Source organism: Hippocampus bargibanti, linkage group LG02, assembly GCF_051943395.1.
Source record: "Hippocampus bargibanti isolate YZ-2025 linkage group LG02, ASM5194339v1, whole genome shotgun sequence".
Classification (NCBI taxonomy): domain Eukaryota; kingdom Metazoa; phylum Chordata; class Actinopteri; order Syngnathiformes; family Syngnathidae; genus Hippocampus; species Hippocampus bargibanti.
Genome location: NC_142735.1, coordinates 5,202,682 through 5,217,230, shown reverse-complemented (window position 1 = coordinate 5,217,230; position 14,549 = coordinate 5,202,682). Strand labels below are relative to the sequence as shown.

General features: G+C 40.9%; 1 protein-coding gene and 1 long non-coding RNA gene across 3 annotated transcripts; one reads left to right on the top strand and one right to left on the bottom strand.

Annotated features, from left to right (window-relative positions):
* Positions 1–509: 509 nt before the first annotated feature.
* On the bottom strand, positions 510–10,827 carry LOC148901277 (uncharacterized). Of its 2 annotated transcripts, none has more exons than XR_016118435.1 (4): positions 10,723–10,827; positions 7,472–7,621; positions 6,480–6,562; positions 510–658 (listed from the first exon to the last, which is right to left on the bottom strand). It is a non-coding gene; the product is annotated as an uncharacterized LOC148901277 (long non-coding RNA). The 2 variants fall into 2 exon arrangements; XR_016118436.1 differs by lacking the exon at positions 510–658 and adding an exon at positions 2,986–4,303.
* Positions 7,617–12,567, top strand: LOC148901276 (uncharacterized). The gene is made up of 2 exons (XM_089021791.1): positions 7,617–9,125; positions 11,303–12,567. The coding sequence occupies exons 1-2, from the start codon at positions 7,790–7,792 to the stop codon at positions 12,148–12,150; spliced, it is 2,184 nt and encodes a 727-aa protein (XP_088877917.1). The 5' UTR covers positions 7,617–7,789; the 3' UTR covers positions 12,151–12,567.
* Positions 12,568–14,549: the final 1,982 nt, after the last annotated feature.

Here is a 14,549-nt window from a genome sequence, read left to right as displayed (position 1 = left end):
AAATTTAAATTAACTATATTTGACTCACATTTAATCAAGTACACAGTAAACTGTCCATAATTGTAAATAGTTGTCCACATGTGCCGCGTGATTGGCTGGTGACAAATTTATTGAGTACCCTCATACCCAAAGTCAGCTGAACTGCCACCCTATTTATGACAAACACAAAACCCTATGCTCGTAATTGGGGTGCTATATCAAATAATAGAATAATGGAATGTAGTATGGGAATGAAAACACAAAAAAATAAACAGATCTAGTACATAATGAGTAATGAATATCCTCCAATGCACCGTTATCCTAGTTAGTGCGTCTCTGTCTGTTGGTGGGGGAATGTCCTATTACCTGATTCACAGCAGGTTCCCCCAAATTGGATGCTTGACGCAACATGAGACTCAAGTTGTATCACGCGCTTATGTTTTGCGTGCTTCTTTTTCCAGACTTCAACAAAAACACAATCGTACAATACTCTATTTGACAGTTCACGCAAAACATTGCTGATGGTTCTTTATTTTGTATAAGCGCTGTCAGCATTTTCACAAGGCATGTCAGCATGTAACCGATGACATTGGAGAAAGGATTTTGTGGTTACCGGGTGGGAGGAAAAACGATTAGACCGGACTGTGTTTCTGATGTGATGACAATTTCCTTTTAGAGGCTGTAAGAGGAAAATGTGAACCTTTAATACACAAGAGAGAATTCAAACACTTTCAGAGAAATGTGTGATACTGTTTGCCAAAGATACAGTTGTAATACAATCAGGCTCGCGGCTGCAAAAAAAAGCCTGCCCATTTTCGGTGCAAAACCATAAGAGTTATATTTTTCATTTGACACAACTACAGTACAATATGTTTTCTCTGTTTTATAAAAATTGAAGGCCTACCTGGAAACTACTGAAGGCCGAGGAGTGACATGAACGGCCCGCCACTGTTTCAATCATAGCTACACCTCAGCCGTGAGAGACAAAATGAAAGACTTTTTTGCAATGTGGCTTCACATAACACAAAACAGTTTTTGTTATTTATGTGGGGTTACGACAATGCTGTGTGACAGTGAGAGATAATGGCTCGGATTGAAATATCGCAAATTCTGTAGATTAGCCATACTATTGTTTGTGTGTATGCACATTTGGAATATTTTCCCAACAAATGAGGCTTCTACAATATCCTCTTGCCGGCATGTGTGCGGATTTGTCCTTTGTTCAACTTCATCATGGAGAAACACACAATAGCACAATATATATATATACTGTAAATCAGATTAAATGTGTCAAGTTTTCCTTTGAAGACGCCAACGTCAAACATTATGCGATGTGAGTATCCTGTATAGTGCAGATTTCTATACCGAGTGTGTGGGCGGTCAGCATACTGATTGTGCCGACACGCATTCCGGCAAAAGGTTGTCTTCTTATATTCTTTGTCATGAGCCTGCAGCGTAACGGAACACAGTGCTATGCAACGTTTGCTGTCTGACAAGAAAACACAAGTGGACACAACAACAGGTTCAGACTATAAATTCGATTTACACTCTCTGAAAGTGTGCATAAAAAAAACAAATATAAAGTTGTCATATTGCTGCATCCACCGACTGCACTTGGATGTGCAGTGGCAGCATATCGTAGGATTTCATATAAATGAAGGAGGGAGGGGATTATCTGCAGCATGCAGGGAATGATTGTTTTACTGTGCATTTTGGCGTTTGTTCGGTTCTCATTGGACTTTTGATTTTTTTTCTGCATTCATAAACTTTCACTTTACTTGTACATTTTTTTTGGGGGGTGGGTACAACATAATTCATCTTTGGCAAATCTTCCAAGTTAAACGATGATGAGCACGTTTTTTGCTCATTTGACTTGTGATTCATTATTCATCTTTAAATTGTTCACAAAATGAGATTAGTTGAATCTCGTTGTGAAATACGTACTCGTCATATGTAAATGAGTAACTGCACATACTCCAAAGATTACATGTGGAAATGAGAACATGTTCAAGAAGGAAACAAAGACCATCTTTTCATAGCAGTGAACCCTGCATTACTATTTGGCCAAGAGGCTTCGTCAGTAAACTAAAGTCTGACTGGTCGTATCGGCCCTATTTATATATCCCTAAGTGTAAGAATGTAAGAATGAAAATTGTAAAGAGCAGTACATTGGGGAGTAGCAACATCGCAGGGATAATACTAGTGGGCCTCAATCAGCAGTACATTTGCACCTAAAAGCTAGCAACCACTCATTTGACGACAATGAGGTTAAAATCGAAAGAACGCAGATGGTTTGAAAGGGGAGTAAAAGAAGCGATTCTCATTAAACAACTAAATCCTTCGTTAAACCGGTCTGGTGGGGTGAAGTTCAATTTGGATCGTTCATACAATAGCCTGTTTAGGCAACACAGGTGAGGCAACATTCGTAATGCTGATGAGGTGATACCGGTGGGAGTGGGGGAAATAGGCCAGTCGTTAGTCAGGAATGTAGGAACAATCAGTGGGGCCACAGGGAGGGGTCCTCTGCCCCCCTCAACCTGAGAGTAGGGACCTATCATAGCTGTGTCCGGCGCCACCATGTCTGGACATTAGGGATATATAAATAGGGCCGACACGACCAGTCAGACTTTAGTTCGCTGACGAAGCCTCTTGGATAGGAGGCGAAACGTCCGACACCTTCAAATTTGTACAGATGACGACTGAAGAAACCTTCTCATCGATGGACCACTCCTGTACGACTGAGAGCTTACACAGACGTTTTTGGCTGTTGGAAATTATGTTGACATAATAGTAAAAGTATATATAATTAAGTTATTTCCTGGCCAACGGCATCTTCTAGCGGACGTGTATTAATATCACACCACTCTCGCAGCTATATATATATATATATATATATATATATATATATATATATATATATATATATATATATATATATATATATATATATATATATATATATATATATATACAGGGAAAACTTTCTGAGGTCATTTTGAAGTAGTTTTGGGACACTTGAAATCATTTTTATTGGTGTTTTGCATTTCACTACAAATATCATACTGCATGTTTTGGGTATTTTCAGATGCTGTATAAAACATTTTTCTGATGTCAGTTAAGAAACAAAAAATGGTGTCGGTTGTCCTTTAATCTGCATCTGCAAAGATCACCAAGAATGCAGTGGTTTTAATAAATACACTTTTTACATCCTTGCTTCCTACAAAAATGTCAGTAGAATTATGAAAGTGATCACCAGTGGATCATACATTTGCACCATAATATCGTTCGTCTGCAAAGGCTGCTTAATGATTCCATCAACACATTTGTGCTCCCGGGATAGAAACTTTTGATGTGATAGCGGGCTAATTGTCAGAAAGACAAAGTTACGAAGAAACTGGGCTGCTGAGAAGGCGATAATTGCTCGTTTGATAGAAAGCCAGAGGGAAAGTTTTCCTGGGTTGCACTTGTCACAAATAAAAGGTAACTTTTAAAGGTAGAATGTCTGATTAGCGGCTGGTGGCCTTTACATCTTGGGTGGGGAACATTTTTCCTTATCAGGATTCATTTCAAGCCATAATGAATTGACGAAAAAAGATCCATCCATTCACTTTCTGTCAGGTTTGTCCTAATGGGGGTCATGGGAGGGCTGGCACCTTTCAAAGTTGTACACATATATAAAACGTCCAAAAATATAAGGATAGATTAAATGATGGATGAACTTTTGAAACAGAATTTCCAAAGGTAGGCTTGGCACAACCACAGCACTGCTAAGGGCCAGTGTGGGACTCGTTTTCAGTACCGGAGCTGTAGTTTAGTTGATTGGCGCCACTGTGCTGACACAAAAGGTGCAACTTTATATAGTGCCAGGGCAAGTCTAATCTAGCATGCCAAAAACTATTACAACATTTTAGACAACCAAAAGGAGGTCAATTGCATGGCGCAGATGGTGTTGTCATCATCATGTCCTGTTTGTTTATTCAGTCTCTTGCGGAATTGGAGGGTGTTCCTTCCAGAACCACATCTGCCTCTACACATCATTGAGCTACTTTTTAAATCTGATCTACATTGAAAACCTGCTGAGGGATTATTGACTCTAGCTCTCAACTTTGTTGCCTGTTTATCCAAGACATTTTTGACATTCTGCCTCAGAGCTTCTCGCCTTGTATTTCATCATTGTACTTTGATTTTTGACCAGCATCCCTCCACAGGGTAACTCATGAGTGTGGCCCTTCATCTGGAAACGCAAGCAGGAGGACATGCGACTGCCATCTGAGATACTCAATGACTGCAAGAGGCGATCACATAACAGGGAGAACCACTTATCCTGCAATCAAGACCACAGTACCAGTCAATGAATTGTAAGAAGAACCTATGCTGCTTGGTGAAATTTGGTTACACGCAGATGAGAATTTCTAAACTGGGGCTTGCCTCAACTGTGGCTACATGGGTCACAGAGTAGACGAGACAGAACTTTGTGCTAACTCATCAGGTATACCCAACACTGGACACTACGAAAAACATGAGAGGACTTGAACTCCAGGGCAGGGTATCAGGATATGGGGGGGGGGTGATTAGTTAATGTTAATTCCTGTGTGAATGCTTGTTTTGTTGATTTGTTTATTGTGGAAGCATTGGGTGTCCAATGGAAGAGCTAAAAGACACAAATAGGTTTTGCGACCCACAAAGGAATTTGGTGGTGGGGGTTAAGCGTATTCCCCGCCCAATTCAGTTAACAATTTGGTTATTGAAAAAAAGTTCATTTTTCAGACTATTTTTTTTAGTTTGTGTTCTATATGGTATCCTTGATGCTGGAGATTTTTTCGCGATTTGATCGCGGCACAAGGCTCTGCGGATGTGTGCGGTGGATATCATTGATTTCATCCATAAACATGATACCTGCGTGGAAGAATTTCCCATAATCATTATGGAAATCCATTCATGCAATAAAATATAATTATCAGATTAACTGCACGACCGTGACCGCATATTGCTGATTTGTGTGTGTGTGTGTGTGTGTGTGTGTGTGTGTGTGTGTGTGTGTGTGTGTGTGTGTGTGTGTGTGTGTGTGTGTGTGCGTGTGTCTGTGTGTGTGTGCGTGTGCGTTTGTGTGGCAGGGAGATGATTAGGGATGGGTCCACTTTACCCATGTCACAAGGGCAGTTGACTATATTATCTGAACATTTATGTCCTCTGCAAACAAATATAGAGAATCCCCAGGCCATGCAAATGCACAAATAATCAACTTCCTCAGAAAAAAATATTTAATCCTGACACTATATATATATATATATATATATATATATATATATATATATATATATATATATATATATATATACAGTAAAGTCTCGTTATATCGATATCGGTTATATCGATAGTACCGCTTATTACGATATTATTTTCGTTTCCCTTGCACATTTCTAGTCTTTTTATGTATAATTAGTACCGTTTAGTACGATACCCTGTTGTTACGATAATCCGGTTATTACGGTGCTCCTTTTCATCCCCCGCCGGCCATTTTTGTTGTTTATATCGATATATCCGTCGCGCCATTGGTCAACTTGGTCACGTGTCTTGTTACGTGAGCCGCCACCGGTCGCGCCATTGGTCGACTTGGTCACATGAGCCGCCATCGGTCGCGCTATTGGTCGACTTGGCCGTGTGACTTTGTCACGTGACACGCCATCGGTCGCGCCATTGGTCAACCTGGTCACGTGTCTTGGTTACGTGTCACGCCATCAGTCGCGCCATTGGTCGACTTGGTCAGGTGACTTGGTTACGTGCCCAGCACTCCTGTAGCAGAGCCATTTTCATTTTCAGACGCTAGCTCGTGTGTAGCAGACGAGATTGAAGCGTTTGTGTTAAAAGGTAAAAATGGGAAGCAGAAGAAGATTGATGCGCGATGATTTTGAAAATTATTAACATTCCATACTGTGTATTAAAGGACAGCCCATGTCACTTTTTATTCAAATGCAAATAAAAATGACTTCACGCCAAGACGTCTTGCATTGCTTGTGAATCCAAACAATGGCTTCAGATTCGGATAATATGCTTTCTTGTTACACATCCAGTTATGAATATGTTTCAAATACACTGTGGTTCTGAAGATTAAAGCATACATGTTTACAATCATTAAAGAATTATATGTGCCATTTTGAGGCAACATTGGGGGAACAAAAAAGGGAGCTAATGGCCAGCTCCGTTTCTTATATGGCGCTTGGCTGCCCTCTTTTGGCGGCTTTTGTTTAATGCAGTTCGGCGCAGGATGGGATATATCGATAGTCCTGGTTATATCGATATTTTTCGGACTCCCTTGAGTATCTATATAACGAGACTTTACTGTATACATATATATATATATATATATATATATATATATATATATATATATATATATATATATATATATATATATATATATATATATATATGTGTGTGTGTGTGTGTGTGTGTGTGTGTGTGGATTTGTGGCTCCAGAATCGGGCTTCATAGTCACTTACAGTGGCATCGACGCCAGCGCCGATAACCACTGTCCAATACCCCACAAAGCAATGGAAGCGACGTCATCTTCGACTTTGATGGACTGCCAAGAGAGAGAGTAGAGATTATATAAATTATATATATATATATATATATATATATATATATATAATTTACACAAACACTAACAACAGTATTAATTTAAATCAATGATTTACTAATTAATTGATTAAGGTCCTAAATAACTGAGACATTTCCTCTTACTACTTGCTGTTCAAGATTGTTTCCACCAATTGAGTCAAACAAATTTGGTGATATTAACGATGCGATCAATTTTGAAATTACCATATTTAATACGGTAAAATTTTTGTGATATACAGTGTGCAAGTGGCTTACAAAAATATTAAATGCACTTTTTTAAAATGGAATGTGTCTCGCTTGTGATTATCATGTAGGCCTACTACAGAAAATACTCAATATTACTCGTGATGATGGCACGTGGAACTTGTGAATCCCCGAAGTGGTGCAGTTAGGGTTTATCGTTAGAGAAATTAAACAAAATGTCTTTAACTTTTTGTGAATCATAAAGTTCATTTTTAGATTCCATCCACGTTAAGTCTTATTATTTTGACCACAATATTCACAATAGTTAACACAGCAACTATTGATGCAATACAGTTATTTGTAAGGTGAAACAAAAGAAAATGTAAAAAAATTACATTTTTATACTAATAGAATGTATAAATAAACAATGAAAGCATTTTATGTTTTATTTACTTCTAATTTACTGTTTTGTAACGCTCACATTATTTTAACACACATCAGATTCGCGAGTACGGAAATCTCCCGATTTATGATTTCTGAACCTTAACATGGATAAGATTAGCTAATTGGAATTTAACTACAAAAATAAAGTTTCCCACAATATTCAGATTCATCGAGATACAAATGTAGAAACGCCGGCATTGCTTATCATTGAGGTTAAAGCACCAAGTGGTTTTGAAAATGGTACCGTGACGTCATGCGTTGCAAGCGCAGACTCGGGAAGCCGCATTTCACGCTTCCCCAGGTGACGTCATCGGTCGCCACACGAGAAAAGGTCCGCGGGGGCACGTTTCCCACTCGCCTGTGACGTCACCTTTTGTCGCTTCTCTCCCGGCAGCTTTGTTAAAAGGACATAAGAGACCATGCATGGTCAGGTGGAGAGGACGTGTCTGTTAGAAGTACGCTATGCATCTGGTGTTTCTGCGGATCACTTAAACGTGAATCGGACCCTTTTCTTCTTCTGCTTTTACTTCTTTTTGTTGGGCCGATGTAGGGGTGGGCAACAATGGAGGAGCTCATTAAACCGGAAGCTATCGTGGAAGCCGTGAAGGCGCGCGTCAGCCAGATCTCCGCCCCCCAGAGAGCCCTTCTCGTAGCCGGCACGCCCGATTCCGAAACCAAGGCCATCCTGGTCGACACCATCACCGAAGTGATCCAAAAGATTACGTCAGACGTGGTAAAACACCTGCAGCCGGTCTTCATCGAACACCTGCGTGGTCACGCGTCCCAGGCGCAGGTCAACATGGCGATCGACAGGTGCAGCCCGAGGCTCAGCGAATGCATCACGGAGACATTCTCGGCTGCACTGGACAGCCCGCCGCAAAAGTGCGAGGGCGTCATGGAGCTCACCTCACTTATGGAGTCCGAAGTAAAGCACCGGGTCAACTCGGCGTTATCGGTGGCCAAAAGCACAAGCGAATGGCCGTCAGAGCCCACACTCCTCATCCGAGGCACCATGTCCAGTGTGGCCAACCTGGCCTCCATTTTCCGCAAGGCCGTGGAATACTTCCGACACGTGTTCGCGAGGGCTCGAACCCCACGCCAGTTGCTGTGCGGGAGCTCCGACATGAAGGTCAACGAGATGACAGATTCCGTGAGGCGGATCCTTCTCAAGTGGTCCAACCCGAAGGAGGCAAAGGCGCCCGACGTGGTGGACCCGGTCGTGTTGGAGGACGCGCAATTAGCGGCGGTCGATATCACCAGAACCATAACGCAAGACACATACGGCGGTTCCGGAGACGCGTGCGTGCGCGGCGAGGCCCGCATCACACGTTTCAACCTAAACTGGAAGCTGATTTTAAAGAAAGTCAAGAACTTTTTCAAGACCACCGAGAGGCAATCAGGGGTCGCCGGCAAGAGAATGCAGCGCCTGCGTTTCTTCCGTTTCGCTCGAATGCAATTCGCGCGCATGCTCGGGTCACTCAAGAGCTCATTCAAGAACCGGGACGCGTGCCTGGTGTCGCTGACGCCGGACCGCCGGTCCCGGACCGAGGACAGCAGCAGCCCGAGCGTCGTGGGCAGCGACGGCCCCAAGTGTCCGGAGCTTCGGCCGGCCTACCGTACCAGCACGCTGGCTGTCCGGCAATCTCAGCACCCGGTGTTCGACTTCGACTCCATCCAGGAGAGCGTCGACAAATTATACAACGAGTTCAGCCAGATGGATGTTCCGGATCGGGCCGGGAAAGTCAAGCGGTACATCGACGAGAAGATCGGAAGCTTCTCCGAGGGCCTCACGTCCCAGTTGTATGAGTACGTCATGTCTTGCCAGAATGACGTGTACGAGGTGCCTTCGAGCCGCCCGAGGACACCCTTAATGGACACGGTCCTCTGGGGACGGCGGGGTAAGCTGATTGTTGCAAATTCCGGGCGCTGTCGAAGTTGGAAATTTTCTATGGGAAAATGCGAGAACCTACGACTAATTATGTTGAAGGGAATTTAACTTTATAGAGCGTTTAGCCACCTGCCATTTAATAATAATAATAATAATAATAATAATAATAATGCTTTTCGTTTTTTAAGCAGCCCAAATTGACTCACTGTCAGGGAAATAAATGCCTTTTCGATGTTTATTTCGTTACTTTATCACCCAAAAATATATTTTATAACCTTACCCTCCTGCGCAGATGTTCAGATATTCTAATCAAACGATTACTTTTAAAAGTGCAGGATTGTAGGTATAGTGCCCCCCAAATATATTTAATTTTGTCCATCATTATAACAATGGTGTTTGAACACCTGAGTTTACGGTCTGTTTAAAAATTCGTTCACACAAAGCCTCCCCACCAAAAAATAAGCTAAACAAATAACAGACACATAATGAATTAAGTAAATAGATTGATAAATCTATGCATAAATAAATTAATACACAAATAGATAGAAATAGAGTATATAGATAGATAGATCAACAGTTAACAGTACGAACCAGTGGAGTGAAATTGGCTCATTTCACGTGTACAAGTGGGCATGTGACAAATGGCGTGGTGGGCATTTTCTGTGAGATCGCTGTTGCATACCTGCTGTTTTTTTTGTCTTGGCGGAGGTAAAAACAAACATTTCATTCGGCGGTTTAATAAATTTCTTGGGATTTGTTGGCAAACACATAGTAGCAAAGCTCTTACCTATGATATTATTATTTTTTTTTTTTTTTTTCAAATTAGTTGTCGCTTGAGTTTTTCTCTCATTTTCCCCAAAACAACTTTCAAGCCACAGGAACCACTTGAGCCATTGATGTGACTTATGCATATGTAAAATGACTGATTTGATATTTGAATGTGATTGTGTACACTTTCATGCCATTCTATTGTCCATCAAAGTTGGTTATGAGTATCACTCACACGTCACCGTGACGGTAAACATAATAGACTAAACTACTCACTTGTTTTTGGGTATTTATGGGATGGGTATATATGGGCAATTAAATAAATCTGAAAGAATCATCAATTAACATATTTTCCGGAGTACGTATAAGGCGCACCCCCAATAAATGGTGTATTTTCAAACTTTTTCCGTATGTAAGGAGTATAAGGTGCACTTTTAATGAATCACAAGTTTTCCAAATACAATATAGAAATATATAAAAGTTTTCCAAATATTAGGCACACCACATTATACAGTGATACAGTAGAGGCTGGGTTAACCCATGACTTCTTCTGGTGGAAATGGAGTTGGTGGCTGCTGACAGTAGTTGCTAGACCTGTTGTGGCTCAATATGACTTCACATATAAGGCGCAACTGTGTATCAGGTGCAGGATCATTTTTTTGAAGAACATCTTTTGGGTGCGCCTTACACATTCAGATATATTCTACAACATAGTGCTTCAATGACTTTCTGATTAAAGAGCAAATAAACCCAAATTTTCTTGACAGTAATATGTAGTGGCCACTAATCTAAAAACGGCATTCTTAGTTACATTGGTGGATTATGAATGGGTGGCTCACCTGTTTTCTGAAGGTAAGTCATGATGACTGGTAAGGCGATGATTGGTTGTTACGAGAGCCTTGAGCAACCGGTGATGTTACAGCAACTGGCAACATGGCTGCCCCCTGATATGAACAAAAAATGGTGGATTTTAACAATTAACTCATATTTCACAAAAGCAATATTAATCACAATTCTTTTTTTTACTAGTAGGGCTGCGTACAACATAAATAATGTTTTGAGGTTGATGTCCCCTTTTTTGCATCATTTTATAATCAGAACCAGAAAACCTTTAATTGTCCCACAATGGGGAAATTTGCAGTCCACAGCAGCAATTTCAAAGGGATAAAAAAAGATATTCTAAGCATAGTAAAAATGTCAGCACACTGAGATGTATACTGTTAATGTGTAAAACAGTTTCATTAAAAAAACTACATAGTGCAAGTATCAAGAAAAGGTAATGTGTTACATATGACAGCATTAGATAACCCTCAATTTTCTGTTTATTCCCATGGAAAGTTTCCAACTAAAAAATGCCCCATGTTAAATATTCCTAGACATTTATTGACCATTTATTTTCCCATCCATGTCCAACCCTAGGGAAGATCCACTGGGATGGTCAAATCTTCTCTCCAGAGGTGCTGTACGCCATGACTGAGGATGCCGTGTGGAGGTTCCTGCAGCAGCTCTTCCTCTGGCTGGAGATGGAACCCGCCAACGAGGAGACGTATGCGGACGAGGTGTCTGGCGCTCTCACGGACATCAACCAGCTGGTGGAGAAAGCCATGACGCCACAAACCACTGCAGAAGAACACGTGATCCCCAAGCTGGACTTGGAACAGTCCTCGGAGGCCTCTGCGTCGACGTTGCGTACTACTACGCCGGAGGTCCGTACCCACACACCGAAGGTGCACACGACCACGCCTGACTTGCGCACCGGGACCACGCCGGACATGCGCACCGGCACCACGCCAGACGTCGGCGCCACCAGCGACGAGGTGCTGTCTGAGCCGGAATCCGACAATATCCCGGCATTGCAGGAGAAGCTGACGCGGCTCCTGGTCTACACGCTGGTCACGCAGCTGGACCAGAGGCTGCAGCGCAAGCGCAAGACGGGAGTGCGCATAGATGCCCTCGTCCTGGTCATCGAACGGCTCCTCTACCGGGCCCTGGAGGAGATCAGCCCCCGCCACATCGAGGACATCCGTTCCTTGGCCAGTATGGACCAGGTGGTCACGCCAGTGGTGAAGGACCTCATGGTGGAGTTTGGGACCCCGCACAGACTGGTGGAGGCTGTATTTTCGGATGACCCCATGTTTGACGACGCCGTCTTCCGCCACCTCAAGAATCATATCAGCGCCCTCAAAGAGCCACCGAAGCGAGCTAACATCTTCTCTATTGTGGTCAAAGCTTTGACCATGCTCCGCTTCATGGGTAGCTCCATTTGATGTTTTTTCCAGATGTGGAAGTCCCTAGCGTATTTGCTGCACCAGCGTGACAGGTTCAAAACTGACATTACGCTCCTCCGCTCTACCCTCACAGGTAATTGGCATTGGGTACACCTGGACTATCTTATGATTTAAGAAAATGTGCAATTCTTACTGACACTGTCAGAGGTGAAAACTTCTATTTACTATAATGGAGAGTTGGTTCAATGCATCATTGATAAAACCTAAGGGTGAAAATATTCGACAAAACCACAGTGTAGTGCAGTCATAAATATTTTAAACAATATTCAGATTATATGACTCATAAGAACGTGGGTGTATCATCTTATTCACCACACATTACAGAGCAGTAAAGTTTCAATTTATGTCCTTCAAAGAAGAATACACTTACTCCTCATTATCCCCCCTCAAGTCTCATTCTGGCACTCCAATGCAATAGTTTTATATATATATATATATATATATATATATATATATATATATATATATATATATATATATATATATATATATATATATTAAATGTTAAATAAATAAATGAATACATGATTAAATGAATGCATTTATGCTATCTATCTATCTAGCTAACTAGCTCGCTAGATAGATAGCATAATTACTGTGCTATAGATAGATAGATAGATAGATAGATAGATAGATAGATAGATAGATAGATAGACAAAGAATACACCCACAAACATTTCTGACAGTGCCAATTAAATTGTATACATAAGCATCAAATGTTCAGATCAAGATTTTGCATGTATCCTTGAAATTATTCAAGACTGACAAATACACAAACCGCCTGCAATGTTAACACAGAATTTTTTCTGCAATGTTCACACAGATTTTTTTATGGCAGAAAATGTTGCCAGGTGTACTTACTGTAATGCCCCGCAGGTGCTTTTAAAGTGGTGTTGCTTGATTAAAAAAAAGTGGGGTTGAGAGCCTCCTGCTCAGTTAAACATTGACTGGAATTGAGTGACTTTTGACCCGGCAGCTGGATCATTCATTTTAGCTACTCACTTGAGATGCACCAACCCATCTGGTTGCGGCAGCATCGAATGGCAAATGAAAATGATTTATTTCTTTAAATTTTAAAACTGTAGAGCTCACCTTTTTTACTGTACATTCCGCATCATAAGATCACGTCCAATAGAAGATTTGTATAATCTATTTTGTCTTTATAATCAACCCAGTTCTACACAGCGGATAACTGGAGCCACAGTGAAAATTACATTGACAACGTTGTCCCAATGACGTACGTACAGTAATTTCAATATCTGATTTCGTAATTTATAAAGGTAGCAAATGAAGCTATGCAATAGAACATATATTGAAGTGTAATCTTAACATACGCTGTATGATCTCGCAATTTTTTTTATTGTTATTTTGACATCTGGGGTTTGGTTGCTCCACTAATTCAGGAACAACAGTCACTTTTCCATTTTGTCATTATTCTTCAGCAGGCATCACTAATTGCCAGAAGATAAATTCAACAGCTGCATCTGTGTAACAGTTGATTTGAATGTAAATCCATTAGTCATACCTGAAGTGTGAGGCAGGGTCGATGATGTGTCAAAAAGGCAATGTACAAAAGCACATTCATTTAACCTCACTCATCCAGAGCCTTTATTATTTTTCCACTCAATATTTGTTCTATTCATTGTGTATTTTTTTCTATTCAAAATTTTTGTAGATAAATGGAGACAAAAAAGAATTTATTTATCGGGATATATATAAATATTTGGAAAAACAACAACTGAGTTGTAAATTGCATCATGTAAGATTTCGTGTTGTGGTTAAATGAAGCAGACAATGGACAGAAACAAAAATATTTACATGAGAGCTGGGATTGACCAAAAATGTTGGTTTATTCAAGCTTTAACTTGTTTAATCTCTGTTTGCTGTCTGTTGTTGTCTATTGGCTATTAGCTATCTAGCTAGCTATCCATGAGCTATCTATTAGCTTGATAGCTATTGGCTATCTATTAGCTAGCTTTCTATCTATTTGAGTTGCTGCAGAGTTGCGTGATCGATGGCGCGTGTGGCTGTTGCTGCTCACCCACAGAAAAACTTACACTGTGACTATAAAGTGACTATAAAGTGAGATTTTTGAAAGGCGCTTATCAATGAAATGTATTATTAATAAGCCTATCTGAAGGGCATGAATGAACCATAAAAATGAGACCGTGTGTTATTTTGAGTTTTTCTAATTCTATGTTTGCGTCGGTTAGGTTCTCAGCGACACCAGACTAAATTACCCAATGACTGTCAAAACAACCGCTATACTTAGTGTTACATGGACAGGAAGCAGCTGGAGTAAATGACAGTTTAGCAGCAGATGACAAATTTCAGGTCATTATAGCAATAATGCCTGTAGTTTGTAAAAAATTATGTAA

Coding starts and splice junctions, on each gene's coding strand:
- LOC148901276 (XM_089021791.1), top strand. CDS start 7,790: ATGGAGGAGCTCATTAAACCGGAAGCTATCGTGGAAGCCGTGAAGGCG. Junction 9,126..11,302: donor GGTCCTCTGGGGACGGCGGG/GTAAGCTGATTG, acceptor GTCCAACCCTAG/GGAAGATCCACTGGGATGGT.